The sequence below is a fragment of the Sinocyclocheilus anshuiensis genome, unplaced genomic scaffold, assembly GCF_001515605.1.
Source record: "Sinocyclocheilus anshuiensis isolate Anshui unplaced genomic scaffold, SAMN03320099.WGS_v1.1 scaffold544, whole genome shotgun sequence".
In the NCBI taxonomy this organism is placed as follows: domain Eukaryota; kingdom Metazoa; phylum Chordata; class Actinopteri; order Cypriniformes; family Cyprinidae; genus Sinocyclocheilus; species Sinocyclocheilus anshuiensis.
In genome coordinates this window covers 1,722,920-1,741,183 of record NW_015555763.1, presented here as the reverse complement: position 1 = coordinate 1,741,183, position 18,264 = coordinate 1,722,920, and the positions used below count along the sequence as shown (strand labels likewise).

General features: G+C 35.5%; 1 protein-coding gene across 1 annotated transcript in view; it reads left to right on the top strand.

The window, feature by feature from the left end:
• The window catches only part of LOC107674126 (grainyhead-like protein 1 homolog), a 23,257-nt gene extending 5,901 nt beyond the window's left edge, over positions 1-17,356 (top strand). Inside the window, exons 5-15 of the mRNA XM_016468024.1 lie at positions 471-553; positions 838-994; positions 1,351-1,462; positions 2,243-2,337; positions 4,754-5,000; positions 5,113-5,243; positions 7,988-8,016; positions 8,280-8,365; positions 10,302-10,387; positions 15,512-15,576; positions 16,064-17,356. Coding sequence (XP_016323510.1) covers positions 471-553; positions 838-994; positions 1,351-1,462; positions 2,243-2,337; positions 4,754-5,000; positions 5,113-5,243; positions 7,988-8,016; positions 8,280-8,365; positions 10,302-10,387; positions 15,512-15,576; positions 16,064-16,178 — 1,206 coding nt within the window. The 3' untranslated portion in view covers positions 16,179-17,356. The remainder of the gene's footprint in view (positions 1-470; positions 554-837; positions 995-1,350; positions 1,463-2,242; positions 2,338-4,753; positions 5,001-5,112; positions 5,244-7,987; positions 8,017-8,279; positions 8,366-10,301; positions 10,388-15,511; positions 15,577-16,063) is intronic.
• Positions 17,357-18,264: the final 908 nt, after the last annotated feature.

The window sequence follows — 18,264 nt, the reverse complement described above, 5'->3', positions numbered from 1 at the left end:
ACACACACACACACACACAAACACACACACACACACACATCTCCTGTCTCCCACCCTCAGACAATACTTCATTTACCTGGTGACTCTAAAGACATTGTTGTATTGAGCCCCCTCCCTATTTTTATTTGAACATGCCAAAATAGCAGCTAGCATGTCATTATGCCATTGTCTCTCTTACACAATAAAGTGCAGTATTTTCCTCTCACATAATAGCCAGGGCCTTTTCTCTCTCTCGCTTTCTCTTTTGCCCGCTCTCATTCCCTCTCCCTCTCTCTACCTGCTTTTTTTCTGGAGGGAGGATTTCCTTAGAAATGATAGCTCCACAAAAACCTTGCACACACACAGGGAGAGCTGTTTGTTTTTTTTCTTTTGCTTAGCAATCAGCTTTCTCCCACTGACTGAATGTGTGGTGATGTGGTGCTTGTTTTCGCTAATGCCAGGCCCTCTTGCCCCTCTTTTGTGCACTACAGGTGTTCGCGTTCCAAAGGGATCTCCAGTTAGGCATGGGTCCCATCCCACAGGAGGACTACACCACTTTTGACACAGTGTCAGGGTAAGTGAGTGCTTGCTGCTAGAAACATAACCTCAGAGAAAAACTTTTAAGAGTTAGCAGATTCTATCTGCTGAGTGTGTGCAAATAGCTTGAATAGGGTCACAGTTGCATCCTTCTGACAGGTGCTCATGGCCCATGGGTAAATGAACATCAGCCTACAACAAATATGACAAGCAGCCTCTTCCCTGTAATACCAAATATGGAAATTGTCATGGGTGTAATATTGGTCTGCTGGTGCAAATATGTATTAAGTGGTGACCCCTTTTTTTGTGTTTGGTTAACAGTAATAATTTTGAATACACATTAGAAGCCTCCAAGTCTCTCAGACAGAAATCTGGTGATGGCACAATGACATACCTCAACAAGGGCCAGTTCTATCCCATCACCCTCAGGGAAACGGACAATGGCAAACTGCTGCATGGCCCCATCTGTAAAGTCAGGGTAAGAGGAGTATGAAAAAATTTATTTTATTTATTTATTTTTATTTATATATTTTTTTTTGCCCCAAACTGTTTTGAACACTTCATCCACACATTATTTAAAAACACATCAACAAATATTTATATAATACATTTATTTACACAATGTACTTTGCAACCACTAAAAGTCATTAACCCCACTAATTAACCCCCAAAAAAGGGAAGTTAATGTAGCTTACTGCAAATGTCCAGATACTTACCAGTGAAATTACTATAGATTTTAGTGTGTAAATACTTTTTGGACCACTGAATGTATGAGCTCTTGTTTGAGAGTGTGTGTACATTAATGGAAACCAGTGACACCATGTTGTTTTTCAGAGTGTTGTGATGGTAGTGTTTGGAGAGGAGAAAACCAGAGATGACCAACTCAAGCACTGGAAATACTGGCACTCAAGACAGCACACGGCCAAGCAGCGATGCGTTGATATTGGTGAGAAGTCTTTGTGTTGGGGGATCAGTACACCCTTGATCTCACTCATACTCTCATGTCTCTTTGCTTCTCTGGGTCCAGTGTAGTTCAGGGTGGAGTAACGAGTACAGATAGCAAACAGGCATAAAGACAAAGGGGATGCAGGGGGGCTGCAGGTGGGGACAAGGGCAGAGCCATCAATGACCTCCACAATGAACACAACAAATAAAACATGAGCACTGTAAAGCATGAAAGGGTAGACAACATTATCTTGCTGTCAATGAAAGTCGACTTCTGAGGGGAAATACCCTTTAAGACTTAAAGGGACAGTTCACCCAAAAATGAAAATTCTGTCAACATTTACTCACCCTCAGTGTTGTTCCAAACCTGTATGAGTTTCTTTCTTATGTTGAACACAAAAGAAGATATTCTGAGGAATGTCAATAACCAAACAGTTGACTGTTGCTGTTCACTTCCATAGTATGGAAAAATACTATGGAAATCAATGGCTACCATCAACTAAGTAAATGATTACTGAATTTTTATTTTTTGGTGAACTATCCCTTTAATGTCACAATATTATATTAGTAAAGCACAACATAAAAAAAGCCTTGATTTTTATCTAAAAAGCTCATTAACAGTTAGTTCTAGTCTATGACAGTCACTTCTGCCTTTGTTATCAATTTCAAATTATGATACAACCAAAATATTCCATTCCCCATTTATCCGTTCTCTTACAAAATGTAAATCATCCACTTGTCTTTCCACACTCATTAATCAAGCCTCTCTTGTCTCCCACAGCGGACTACAAAGAAAGTTTCAACACCATCAGCAATATTGAGGAGATTTCATATAACGCCATTTCATTCACATGGGACATCAGCGAGGAAGCAAAGGTAAAGTCATTTTGGGGCACTTCTAATGTTTGCTTGGTTTTAGTGAACAAATTGAATTAATAAACAACATTATTGCTCTTTTATTTGATTTGCCTCGACATCTGTTAAAGAAAATAATAAGAGATCAGAGAAAAATGACTTTCTGTTGAAAAGCGTTAGATTTGTTAAGAGCTTAGGCTACAGGTGAATAATATCAAACATCTTTTCTTAATTTGTTTCCATGTGTTAAATATCTTGGTATGTATTTTTTCATACGCGGATAAAGGATCCTAAAATAGACATGACCTTTTCTGAAAAAAGTATGACTAACATGAAGATTTACACTAAAAATAGACCCTACTTTAAAAAATAGTTTATTCAGGCAACACAAACACTGTGCTGTATCCCGAGAAGTGTCATTAAGAAAGATCCTCAGAAAGTGTGAAGAAGGTGCTTTCTGAGATTATTTTTAGTTTAGTTACTTGAGCAGGACATTGATGTTTTCCAACATTGTCCAATACCTTTAGTTCAGTTTTTTTGTCAGATGAAGATACTGGACTGATGTAGATAATTGTTGTTCACTGAAACTAGTAATCTGACTGAAATGTCTGTGAATGCTGAAATGACTAGTTCATTAGGCCTGACAGCCCTATTTTTCTGCTAAACTGATGCGTTTATGGGGAGACGCGCCCAACAATGGCATCAAGAATGAGGAAACACTGATGGGGGAGCAGTGAGCACTGACAGCTAATGGAATCCGGTTTGATGAGTGCGTCGAGACTAGTCAGGTTAAACCCGTCACAAAGTGACAAACAGATTTTGGTTAAAATCCTCTGCCTCAGTCTGATTAGTTTAGATTTTTCTGTTGTTTTCTAAGTTGAAGCATCTGTCAATAGTCGTTGCACATACAGTTGTGTATTCATGTAATTATAGTTCTCCAATTCGTCCCACTAAAGTAAACAATCCAATTTTTAAAAATTGAAATGGGGTATTTTGCAGTGAGCAGTGTTGTCCTATAACTAGGATGCAGATCATAAGATAGGCCTGGCGCTGTAGGATACTCATCCGTGTGCACAGTCTCCTGTGTGCCGACTGTTTGCAGTGTTACATGTGGGCGTGGTTCGGATTCTGTCTGCTTGGGAGGTACAGATCGAGAGAAACAGAAAGTGGAGAGAGAGCAAGGTCAAGACCCTAATAAGAGGGTTGGAAAAGGACGGTTGGAATGGATTTGTGGCGCTCCCTAGCGGAATTTTTGAGAAATAACAAGCATTGAGTGAATGCTTGTGCAAATATTTGATTAGTTAAAAGTGCATTTGTTTGTAATTCTTATTATCATTTTGTCTTATGCCTTTTGTTAATAATCCATTATTACATAAGATGCTGTATTGTCATTGAATAAGGTTAAAGTAAATTTTGCTTTGGTAGGAATAAACAGATGCTGATTAAGAGTTGTACATATCCTACACAACCATTCAAAAGTTTAGGATCAGTAAGATTTTTTTTTTTTTTTAAAGAAATTAATACTTTTATTCAGTGAGGGTGCATTAAATCGATCGAAAGTTACAGTAAAGACTTTCACATTGTTACAAAAAATGTCTATTTCAAATAAATGCACATTTTTTTTTAAACTTTCTATTTATCAAAGTATCCTGAAAAATGCATCACTACTAGTAATGGAGTATTTGATGTTTAAAATTACACAATTTGAATTAAATTATTTAATTATATAATTTATTAAGTTTTGTTTAAATAGACCATGATGGAACAGCACTTCACGTGCTGGAATTTAACCAGAAATTTAAAGAACATAATGTGCTGTGATTCTATTCTGTTTCCAAAAGGGGGCGACATACAAAACAGATAATGGCATCACAGTCTGGTGTTCCAGTTCACCTCTTACGAACCTTTCACCTCATGCATTTACAGAAAACAGAATTCATAAGTTCAAAACATGTGTGTTCCTGTGGCTCAGTGGTAGAGCATTGTGTTAGCAGCGCAAAAGGTTGTGGATTCGATTCCCAGGGAACACACATACTGGTAAAAAATGTATAGCCTGAATGCACTGTAAGTCGCTTTGTCTGCTAAATGCATAAATTATAATTATAAATTAAAACATGCAATGCTATCCACACAGTGAATTAAGTTTAAGACTAAAAAAATACACTTTGAGGTTTTCTCTTGCTTGTTCTTTCAATTCACTGCACTAATTTACTATTTTTTACTTTGTGAAATATTTTTGAAAATAATATTTTTTAATATAATATTTTTGACCAGTCAGAATTTTCATTCAGTGTGCATTTAGCTTTTCTTTTTTTCTTCTTCATGCATCTGAAGTAATATAAGTTGAACTGAGAATGACAATACTCTTTATTTCCAAGGATCACTTTGTAACAAATGATGGCTGCATGGCATTTAATTTTTCCCTCTCTTCCCTCAGATCTTCATCTCAGTGAACTGTCTGAGCACAGACTTCTCCTCTCAGAAGGGAGTGAAAGGCCTACCACTCAACATACAGATCGACACCTACAGCTACAACAACCGCAGTAATAAGCCTATCCACCGCGCTTACTGCCAGATTAAGGTCTTCTGCGACAAGGGTGCAGAGCGCAAGATCCGTGATGAGGAGAGGAAACAGTCCCGTAGGAAGGGCAAATGCCCTGACACCAACCCTCCTTTGGGAAACTGTAAGCACAGTTTTTTTTTTTTAACTGACGTGATGGTGCTTCATAGTAGAAACGTGTGACTAGAGCTCCAGTAAGACTTGTTTTCACTCTATCCTTGCCCCATTTTTCCCAGTTGGGCCAGATGTCAAGGTTCCCCTTCTGCACAAGCGCAGCGACATCACAATCTTCAAGACAATGATAGAATTCGAGACGCAGCCTGTTCTTTTCATCCCCGACATTCATTTCTCCACCTTCCAGCGTCATGTAAGTTCACTGTGTGCAAAACTTGTTTAATAATTTTCAAATATCAGATATACAGTAAATATCATAAGTTTCAAATGACCTCTTTGAAACAATTTGGGGTCAATAAGTGCAGTGCATATAAAGCCAAGAGTATGATATTTGCAGCTTTTTAACATTTCCATCATTGTTAGCTTATGAAACTCAAATGTACTGTGCTCTACAAGTATACAGCTGCTAGACATGTGGATTATGCAGTGTGTGTTATGACACATTACATGTGAGCACTGGTGATAAGATACGAAGATACGAGAATGTACGATAATGTATTTTTGCAGCATGTGAGCATATCTTATCATATAGTTTAGGTTGATTTTGAGCTCAGTAACTCTCCAGTTTCTGGGTTACTTCTGCCCGGCACTGAACTTGGCAACCTTTGCATTAGCAATCCAGAATCTGTTTAAATTATATAATTATAATTTATTGTTACTGATATCATTTATTCATAAGTTTATCTATATTCTAAAAATATATTATACATTTATTATGATTTTTTTTATTTACATCAAATTAGGAACAGTGATTAAATATCAACATGATACTTTTTTTCGTATTAAATCCTATTAAAAATAAATAATTCCCTTAGTGTTAAAAAAATCTGTTTAAGATTCTGATTTGTGGTCTCTTGCAAAAAGTATTAATTACCTACATGTCAGTGCCACTATGACGAAGCCTCCTAACAGAATAATTTCAGTTCCATATTATCGTCCACATGTAAGTGGCTGTACGTAAAAGCATATTGACATAATCATTTCAGTGCTCTTTATTGCATGTGTGAGTGTAGACTGCTGAAACATTTCACAGAAACAGCAGATTGTTGTTGGGTCATGGTGACCAGAATGATGCAGTCAGCTGGAAGGAATACAGTCATTTCTCAAGGTTATGAAAGCCATTTATTGCATGGGATTGGCTGTTATCAGAGGGTTCTTGGCAAGGGATCACATCGTAAGCCCAAGCACGGTTTCTTAACAAATCAAAACATGCATAATTTACCCCGCCAGCTTTGTTCAGCATACCATTTCGGTTACCGAATGTCATAAACATCAGTGGTACCCATCACTGACTCAAATGTCTTTGAACTGTAAGGTTCTTAGACCTGGAAGTTATTTTTAAATCAGTTCAGTTTCTTGGTAGAACCCTTCCTGTAACTTCACCGGCCACCTTTGGCTCAAAAACCTGGTCACCCATATGGCTAAAATCACATGAAGCCTCATTCTGTAGGAGAGCAAATGTTAGACAGTGTCCTTAAACATGACCTTTGATCATCAGTAGTTGTGTGACCTTGAAACCCAGAGTATATCTAGATCCAAAAATAAACCCTCTGGCTATTTACTCTTCACTAAAATCAATCACACAAAAAGAACAAGAAAAGTGAACTTTGCCATACTTTTCTAGTGTCACACAAACTAAGCAAGTTCAGAGCTGTGGATCGATGTAAATGTGCTTCTATGTGCTTTTACAATGCATCTGTGTTGATTTAAATGTTCTTGCTATTGTTCTGAATGGTCAGCCTAATGCTCTGGGGGTCTTTTGAGATGAGTTTACATTACAGTATGCAGGACCTAGAGCAAAAAGAAGAAAAAAAAGTTGGTCTCAATTTACAAGCACATCATTAATAATCCCAAGTAGGTTAACCGTGTTAGCATGTGTTAATGGTTTAACCCAGAGGTCTTCAATAGGGGTCTGTGGTGGTCCTGACCTGCAGGGGACCTGGCAATTATTGTTTCATCTCAAACAGATTTTTGTGGCAAACAAAATGGAGTACTTAAGAAGCTAAAGATCAGCTGAATGTTTAATTCTCCTCCTACATTAAAATACATCAAGTAAAATTAAAATGTAATGTTTTTAATGACTTTTCAATGTGAGCTTCATGGCAAAGTACGTAAATAGCCTGTATTTAATATAATAAATCTCTTATGCTCACCAAGGCTGCATTTATTTAGGTGAAAAAATGTAGAAAAAAAAGAATATTGTGAAATATTATTACAATTTAAAACAGCTGTTTTCTTATGTTTTAAATATATTTTAAAATGTAATGTATTCCTGTGTTGGCAAAGCAGGATTTCAGCAGCATTTATTATTCCAGTGTCACATGATCCTTCAGAAATCATTCTCATGCTGATTTGGTGCTCACAAACATGTATTATTATCATTATCAATATTATTTATGGAAACTGATAAATTTTTTCAGGATTCTTTATAGAAAGTTTCTAAATAGGAATTTATAAAGAACAGCATTTATTTTTTTTTTTTGTAAAAATGTAGTAAAAAAAATGTTTTTAAAGCCTTTACTGTCACTTTTGATTACTTTAATGAATATTCATGTTTTATGTACTAATGTTATTTTAGAACAAGCTTACATTTACACTTTAAAACTACATTTAATTTTATACGGTATATAACTGAGGCCCTGTTTCTCTATGCACCATACAGTAAATGATTTGGGAGGTCAAAACTCAACATTTTATGTTGACTTGCTGCTTTGAAAAATTGCAGTTTGCACCAGATCATGTGAACCTTTTAACACTGGCACTTTAGTTGAACCAACTGAAATGTTTCAGTGCAACAATCAAGCATCAAAATTTGAGTTTTGACATCCAACATGCATGGGGCCCTTAGCCTGAAAAAGACCCCTGGTTTTATGCCTCCTTATTCTTTATTATTCATCTGTTAATTGTTTTGTGTGTCTGTGTCTTTTCTCATTACAGCCTTTTTCTCCTGAGGACTCAGAGGAGGGGTGAGTTTCTGTCTTTTGCCTTCTTTGTACTCATTTATGTTAGCAATGCTTGTTCAAGGTGGGGGAGGGTTTAAATGTGCATTATTAGAGCAAATGGCCTTTAGCTTTGCCCTGAAGCCCTGCTCCCTGTACAGTGTTTCCAGGAAATGTGCAGGTGCTGTTTGTGTCATGGATAATAATGTATTTGCTTTTCTCAGAACTACACTCATCTGCTGCATCTTTCTCTTCTTCTCCTCTCTCTTCCTTCTTTTCCTCATGTTCAGCTCAGCTATGAAGAGATTACCTTATTCCGAGGAGGAGTTTGGATCACCTCCCAATAAGCTGGCAAGGATGGATGAGCCCAAAAGAGGTGTGTTTTAACTGGAACTGGGTGGTATGTCATTTGTTTTGTCCCTGCTGTTGATAAGACAGATTTTGGGGGATATGTTTGTGTTTTTTTCAGTATTGTTGGCACTATAGAGTCAGCACTGTTATGGTGCAATGCCATTTGGTTGCTTGTAAGTAACCACACACAAAAACATCCTAATTCAAAACACATTTGCTCTGTTCCAAAAATTGAGGATACCTCTTAAGATGTTGTTTTTGAGTAACTCTAAGGCAATATGACACTTCTCCTTCTTGGAAAAGACAATCCCATAATGCACTGCAGTAGGCTCAGTAAAAAACAAAATCAAGATGGCAGGCTTTCTGAGAGAAATGTTGGTTTTAAATATATGCTGCTGCATTCAAGCCATGTCGTAATTACAATAAATATGTGATGACAACTCGTGATGAATCTGCAGCAGTCAGGTGGTAAAACAGTCACATGGTACAAGTCAGAGCTCTCAGAAAATTCTGAGTTTACAAGTTGTAATTACAAGTTCTACTAGGACTATGCTTTTTACAAGTCAGAAACTCGTAGTTGCAGTAATTCCAACGTGATACAGTACTGAAAAGAATCTATAAAATAGTATAATTCAAAATATTTTTTAGAAAAGTAAAAAAATCTATAATAATTTAATTGTTGTAAAAATATAATAATAATAAATAAAATATTTAAATTTAGATTATTATATTTATTAATATTAATAATAAATATTTTAAATATTGTTTTATTGTATTTAATTTGTATTATTTTACCCAGTATTTGTGTGCTATGTCATTTTGAATGTTTATTAGAGTGTTAATTATCTTAGCAACATGCTATTATCAAACTTTATTGAAATCAATTGTAGTTGGAGCTCTCCATTATTATTATTATTATTAATAGTAAAAATATAATAATAATAATAATATATTTTTAAAATATAAAAAATATTGTTCTTGATTTAGATTATTTTACCCAGTATTTTTGTGTGCTACAGTATGTCATTAATTTTATGTTTACCGTAATGTTAAGTAGCTTAGTAACATACTAATGCTCATCTCAAACTTTTTTTTTTATTATTTATTGCGTGTGTGGGGCACTATTTATGTGACATGCGGATTCACTCTACCCAATGTTCCAGATCGGTTCACTTATGAGGTTCCATGACGTTAGGATGCTGCCTTAGAAGGCAGTTGCCTATGTGGGTAGTAGGCAGTGATTCAGCTGACTAGGTTTTGGAACAGAGCTATTGTTTGTACCAAGATAGCTCCTAATTATAGACTAGTATGTCTCAACATTTCAGTGGCAATCACTGCTTCTTAGATCACTTCAACAAAGGATACAGAACCAAACATCGGTGGGATTTAGTAAATAAAGAATGGAAATTTGCAGGCTGCTAGCCCTCCCAACACGATGCCTTGTCTCTCTGTGGCCATCCTCTGCTTGTTTATCTGTTGAATAGCAGTCACGGTCAACCGTGTGTGGGTGGGTGTGTGTTTGTGTGGATTTAACCAAACCTCTGCTCTTGCCAAAGGCAACACATCGGCTTTGGAATAGGATGCAATGTGTGTAATCTGTGTACTCTGGACTGTCCACATCACTGAACCTCCCTTGCTGTAGCTCAGTGTTCCCAGTAATGGCTTGGGATGCTGCCCAGTCCTTCTGGGGTTTTTGGGTGAATGGGGAGGAGGGGACGGCACTGGTGTTTATAGACAAGAATAGCAACCCCAACTACAGGGAACAGCATGTGAGACACAAGGTTATTAAAGGCATGCATAGAGCATATAAAATCAGCTGCCACATGAAAGCCTTGGCAAATGACTTGGACTTTACTTTCTAGTGTATTTTGGTTTGCAAGTCTGACCTCAGTTTCAAGAAAACTAGGCTTGCAGTTTGTGCATGAGTGACCATAGCTGACCACATTTCTCTGCCTTTGCAGTTTTGCTGTATGTGCGCAAGGAGGCAGAGGAAGTGTTTGATGCTCTCATGCTGAAAACTCCCACTCTAAAAGGCCTGGTGGAAGCGGTGAGTTCACTAATCTTTCCCCAAATGTCCACATTCAATCTTATTAGTGCAGTTTGCTAAGGCAAGCATCACTATCACTTTTGATCATATAGGGTTAGGAATCAGTGAACACACATTCCCATTATGCATTGCATGAGCTCAGTCTAAAAAATAAATCCAATACAGTAGCCGTTAAAAAGTATCCACAAAATAGTCTAAATAACTAAAAAAAAAAAAGCTAAAATGTAATAATAATAATAATAATTCAGATTTATTTACTAAAATATTTGGTAGTGCTTTGCGTTTTTATGCTTATTATGGTATTATATTAACAACATGCTAACATCAAACTCTACTGAAATCAATTGCACCGCCTAAAGCCATAATGCATTGTAATAAATAAATCCAATAAAATTATTCACAAAATAGTGTAATTAAAAATATATTTTTTATTTAACAACAACAACAACAATAATAATAATAATAATAATAATAATAAAATCAAGATGCTAAAATAATAATAATAATTCAGGTTTATTTATGAAAATATTTGTGTTATTTGCATTTTTATGCTTAATAGACTTTTACATTGTTTGCTTATGTGTGACATCAAACTCTATTGTACGGTGGCCGAGAAGTGCAAAGCAAATCACAATTCTGAAAACAAAATAACAAATTACAAACGCAAATGCAAGTCTAAGAAACAAAATAACAATTCAGAAAGCACAACAACAATTCAGAAAACATTATAACAAGTCAGAAAACACAATGACAAATTCGAAAACAAAATAACAAGTCAGAAAACACAATGACAAATCCGAAAACAAATTAACAAGTCAGAAAACACAACGACAAATCAGACAAACCGGAAGAGGTAGGTATAGTTTGAGACAGCGCCATTGGTTTGGGATTACTCACCGCTGACTGGACGAGACATCTATCAATCAACGTATACAGGAAGTACCAGCCGAAGAACAGCAGAGTCGTGGTAGAAAGTTCTGAGATGGTATTAAAGTAGCTCAGTTTAAATGTATTGTATGAATTGCCCTTACTATGGAATAAAAAATACGGAGTGTATATTTACATTTAGTTAAAAGTGACTATAAATCATCAGCTCCAGTGGTGCAGATGGATAAATGCATGCCTTTGGCTTTTTGACGCGATCGACCCGGGTTCGATCCCGCCTTTTGCTGAACTTTTTTTTTTCTGTGGCCATCCTCTGCTTGTTTATCTGTTGAATAGCAGTCACGGTCAACCGTGTGTGGGTGGGTGTGTGTTTGTGTGGATTTAACCAAACCTCTGCTCTTGCCAAAGGCAACACATCGGCTTTGGAATAGGATGCAATGTGTGTAATCTGTGTACTCTGGACTGTCCACATCACTGAACCTCCCTTGCTGTAGCTCAGTGTTCCCAGTAATGGCTTGGGATGCTGCCCAGTCCTTCTGGGGTTTTTGGGTGAATGGGGAGGAGGGGACGGCACTGGTGTTTATAGACAAGAATAGCAACCCCAACTACAGGGAACAGCATGTGAGACACAAGGTTATTAAAGGCATGCATAGAGCATATAAAATCAGCTGCCACATGAAAGCCTTGGCAAATGACTTGGACTTTACTTTCTAGTGTATTTTGGTTTGCAAGTCTGACCTCAGTTTCAAGAAAACTGGGCTTGCAGTTTGTGTATGAGTGACCATAGCTGACCACATTTCTCTGCCTTTGCAGTTTTGCTGTATGTGCGCAAGGAGGCAGAGGAAGTGTTTGATGCTCTCATGCTGAAAACTCCCACTCTAAAAGGCCTGGTGGAAGCGGTGAGTTCACTAATCTTTCCCCAAATGTCCACATTCAATCTTATTAGTGCAGTTTGCTAAGGCAAGCATCACTATCACTTTTGATCATATAGGGTTAGGAATCAGTGAACACACATTCCCATTATGCATTGCATGAGCTCAGTCTAAAAAATAAATCCAATACAGTAGCCGTTAAAAAGTATCCACAAAATAGTCTAAATAACTAAAAAAAAAAAAGCTAAAATGTAATAATAATAATAATAATTCAGATTTATTTACTAAAATATTTGGTAGTGCTTTGCGTTTTTATGCTTATTATGGTATTATATTAACAACATGCTAACATCAAACTCTACTGAAATCAATTGCACCGCCTAAAGCCATAATGCAATAAATCCAATAAATCCAATAAAATTATTCACAAAATAGTGTAATTAAAAATATATTTTTTATTTAACAACAACAATAATAATAATAATAATAATAATAATAATAATAAAATCAAGATGCTAAAATAATAATAATAATTCAGGTTTATTTATGAAAATATTTGTGTTATTTGCATTTTTATGCTTAATAGACTTTTACATTGTTTGCTTATGTGTGACATCAAACTCTATTGTACGGTGGCCGAGAAGTGCAAAGCAAATCACAATTCTGAAAACAAAATAACAAATTACAAACGCAAATGCAAGTCTAAAAAACAAAATAATTCAGAAAGCACAACAACAATTCAGAAAACATTATAACAAATCAGAAAACACAGACAAATTCGAAAACAAAATAACAAGTCAGAAAACACAACGACAAATCCGAAAACAAATGAACAAGTCAGAAAACAACGACAAATCAGACAACCGGAAGAGGTAAGTATAGTTTGAGACAGCGCCATTGGTTTGGGATTACTCACCGCTGACTGGACGAGACATCTGTCAATCAACGTATACAGGAAGTACCAGCCGAAGAACAGCAGAGTCGTGGTAGAAAGTTCTGAGATGGTATTAAAGTAGCTCAGTTTAAATGTATTGTATGAATTGCCCTTACTATGGAATAAAAAATACGGAGTGTATATTTACATTTAGTTAAAAGTGACTATAAATCATCAGCTCCAGTGGTGCAGATGGATAAATGCATGCCTTTGGCTTTTTGACGCGATCGACCCGGGTTCGATCCCGCCAAAAGGCCAAAGGCACACACTTATCCATCTGCACCATTGGAGCTGATGATTTATAACCACTTTTAACTAAATGTAAATACACACTCCGTATTTTTTATTCCATAGTAAGGGCAATTCATACAATACATTTAAACTGAGCTACTTTAATACCATCTCCGAACTTTCTACCACGAACTTTTTGATTATTTCCTTAATTTTTATTGAAAAATAAATGCCTTTACGATGTGATACGAGATTTAAAGGGAGAAAAAAAAAGTTAGGCAAAAGGCGGGATCGAACCCGGGTCGATCGCGTCAAAAGGCCAAAGGCACACACTTATCCATCTGCACCATTGGAGCTGATGATTTATAACCACTTTTAACTAAATGTAAATACACACTCCGTATTTTTTATTCCATAGTAAGGGCAATTCATACAATACATTTAAACTGAGCTACTTTAATACCATCTCCGAACTTTCTACCACGACTCTGCTGTTCTTCGGCTAATACATTTAAACTGAACTACTTTAATACCATCTCCGAACTTTCTACCACGACTCTGCTGTTCTTCGGCTGGTTCTTCCTGTATACGTTGGTTTGTCTGATTTGTCGTTGTGTTTTCTGACTTGTTATTTTGTTTTCGAATTTGTCATTGTGTTTTCTGACTTGTTATAATGTTTTCTGAATTGTTGTTGTGCTTTCTGAATTGTTATTTTGCTTTTTAGACTTGCATTTGCGTTTGTAATTTGTTATTTTGTTTTCAGAATTGTGATTTGCTTTGCACTTCTCGGCCACTGTACTATTGAAATCATATGCACACCATAAAACATTCCCATAATGCATTGCGATGAGCTCTGTAAAAAAGAAATCCAATATAGTGGATGTCGAAAAGTATCCGTACGTTACTGTCATTAAAAATATACTAATTAAAATGATAATAAATTAAAATGCTAAAATATTATAACAATTATTAAAATGATAAAAAAATTACTTTATTAAAATATTTGTTTGTGCTTTGTATATTTATGGTTATTAGACTATTGTGCTGTTAGCTTAGCAACATGCTAACTTAAACCTCCAAATCACCTAGAATTTATTTCACTTTTTGAAACAATAATTCTTTGACTTTTTCCCTGCCTGATGATAAAACTAATAGCAGTGGGCTTTGTGCAGGCAAGAACCACATAAATCTAATTTAACTAATAGAGTTTCTCTGCCTTTAGTGAAGGGTTATTTAAGGACATGGTCACAGAAATGTTCTAAACATTATAACAGTATAATTTTGTTTAGTAATGCATCGCTTGCACCACACAAACAGACAATAACACACATGAATACTCTCTCCAAAAAAGCTTCCACCCAAAAATGATACATCCCATCCAAACCCACAGCTCCATTTCTAATGCAGCACAGCACCTCCCAGAGAAATTCAGGAAAAGAAAGATACCAGGGCCAGATAAATGCATTAACATGTGGTCAGTGCAGAAAAGTCCCTGAAATTAGAGTCTGAAGCTGGGTGATTTAATTGGGGACATTGAGTTACGTAGCAGGAGATCAACTGTCAACAGACTGTCTGCATTAAAACATTGCAGGAGGGTATAATGAGAATCACGCTGGCTCACAAACACATCCATCTAATCACAAAAGTTGGCAAGGGCTATAGAGGTTCCTGGGACAGGTATAAGAAAGTGTGGGCTAGGAAAACATTAGGCTGAACCACTCATATCCCAAAATAAGATGAACTTTGATACTAGTTGGCTTGAAAACTTACTTAGGTCTACAAATTTTCCATTTAATCATTACATAGTGTTGCATTACTCGCACTGAATTACTACTTTAAATGGTTAGTTCACTCAAAAATGAAAATGTTGTCACATTTACTCACCATTTGTGGAACATAAAAGAAGATACTTTGATAAATGTCTTAAAATTGCTGTTAAAAATAGCTTCTTTGAACTATAACTTTAAGGAAGGGACCAGTCTGCGCTTTTCGAGATGGATTTGTTTTATTGTGTCCACCTTGTATTGCGTAACAGTGTAATTGAGTAAAAGTGTACTTGCAAAGAAATAAACACACTTTCACACTTTCATAATTATTGTGCTTAGTTGCTTAAAATGATCCATTGCTGTCCTTACTGCTATGTAATTAACAATAACATGTTAATAGACTTAACTTCCTGCTAATGGATTTGCTCTCCACCAGATTTCAGAGAAATATGATGTTCCTCTTGAGAAGATGGGAAAGGTCTGCAAGAAATGCAAGAAAGGGTAAAAATGTCTTTAAACTGTCAATTGATCACATTTATTGGGGCTATCATTTGCATTACATAATGATTTTAATTTAATTTAATTTGTAATCATTTAATTTTTTTAGTTATAGATTTATTGTTTAACATTTATTCATTTTTTATTTATATTTTAGATTATCTGTTATTTTTGAATTTCTTTCTTTCTTTCTTTTAACAATTTTAACTAATGAATTTATTCTAAGGCAGTCTGTTCTGTTGGTTGGGGAGAGATCAAAAATATAAAAATAATTACAAAATATTTTACATAATTTTTGCAAATTATTCTTGCAAATAAAATCATTATTAGATTTTATTTTTAATATAATTAATGTATTTTGTAAATAATTTGACTAAATTAACATGTTCAATTGACAGCCCTAATTTAACCATGTCCTTTGATCACCGAACCACAGTCAGTCAGGGGTAAAACTAAACCGTAGTGTCCCACCATCTCTGGTTCATTTCAGGATCTTGGTAAACATGGACGATAACATCATCAAGCACTACACCAACGAGGACACCTTCCAGATCCAGATTGAGGAAATGGGAGGAATGTTTAAGCTCACACTGACAGAGATTTGAAGATCCTACAGACTGCTTTACACACGTCTTCCTGCTCTATTAGGATACATTAGATCCCTCAGCAACTCACTGTCATCTTTTAGTATAATCTAATGAACAGTTTTCGGGTGATCTAACAGTATATGAGCCTTAAGTACTTTGTGAATTGAGAGTGAAATAATGTAGAATATCTCTCTCAAGTGTCTGTGCCAAATACCTTGAAGGTTTTGAGCCATATTTTCTATTTTACCTGAGTATAAGCAGAAAGCTATCTTTTTATCGCTTCTCAATTGTTTTGTGATGCTGAAAGAGGTCACAATAACAATTTACTATTAGTTTTCCTCTTTAAAGTCATAGCACTGGAGATGCTAATCTCTAAAAAGGATGAATAGGATGTAGTGAAATGGGTTTGGGGAATCCGCAATGCTTCACTGTATTGATATTAATAACCCTGAGCAGTATTTAGTGAGTACAGTATATTGTCCCATGCTCAGCAACTCTATGAGATGCGGTGTCACAAGCACTGTGTGTACAGTATGTGTGTGCATTATAGAGGAACAACAAACTTTTTTTTTCCCCAACAAAAATTCAACATGGTCATTTTACCAATTTTCAGCCTCAGACTTTCCCCAAAGTCTGTCATTCCTAATATGAACAAATAAGGTCCATACAACAGGCCCTCTGATGAATCCATCAGAAGGTATTTTCAAAATGTGATCCATAGAGAATCGGTATAAACTTTTTTTTATTCTAACAAAACACTACAGATTTATAAGTACATTATTCTGTATTGTTAGCAAATGAACTGTGATTTTGTTGAATTTGCAATCAGTGCTGATGTAATTCATGATCACCAAAGTTCCAATACAATATCAGTTTTATATCAATATCAGCCAAAAACACAGAGGAAGTGCATGCAAGTATCTTTTATGACCATCAAATAATTAGTGTTACATATTGTTTATTTGGTTGCCTAGTAACCATTATATGATGCCCCATAAACCGCTGTTATTTTGATTGTACTGACCTCAGTGCACATGCTGAAACTATAATTAATATTTCACTTCTGATTATGCATTCCCCTTTCTAAAAAATGTTGTCTCTGATTAAATGTACAGCTTTTGATTCATTTTGACCATTCTAAATGTAACTGATACACTTTGTATAATTTCTTTTGTATATATTTATTGACATACTGGGATGGAACTTTTTATTAATTATAAAGTTTTCTATACTATTTTACATTTTTAAACGGAATCATTCTAAATGGTCTATTTATGTAACTGGGAATATTTTTATGTTTGTTTTTAATGTCTGATTTGGTTTTGATATGCATATTTAAGTGTTCTTATACACAACAATATTATCTTCCTTTACTTCTTAACTGTTAGTCAGACAAACTGTTAGTTTCCTTTTTGTATCAGATTCACATCTTAAGCTCCAATAAAAGCCACTTGGGCCCTTGTATTTTATTTGGCTGTCTGTGTGTCCCGTGGTTTTCAGCTAGCTGTATCCAAAGGAGCTGTCATGGAAACAGGCTGTGCTCCAATAGCCCATCTGTCAGGTGGTCAGGAAGTGGGCGGCTAAATGGAGAGTGTTTCAAATCAGCAGTGGCCTCAAATACCCCCTCAGCCTCAGTTCCCCTCTTTTAAGTTCCTTCATGGAGGAATAAAAAAATCACTCTTCACCAGGGAGGACAGAGATAGTTATTTTATATTTTTATTCCACTTATGTTTATTTTTTTAAAATATTTATTTATATCAATATTTATATTTGTACTTTTATGTTACAATTCTATTTATGTATATGCATTTTTTTGTACAAGTCTTTACAAAAAATATATATATATTTTATGAATTTGCAGTATATCCATTTATTTAAAATTTTTTTTTTTTACATTATCTGATGGAAAGTCACAGCAGCGTTTTGAATAAAATTACTGTGTAACTCATGTGGCGGATGCATAAATTTAGAGATGTGTGGTGTGGTTGTGCTTCTCAAACCACAACCTACAAAATGTCATACAAGGCTGTGTTCCTGCTGCACTAACACACTCATACACACACACACACACACACACACACACACACACATAAAAGAAAGACGA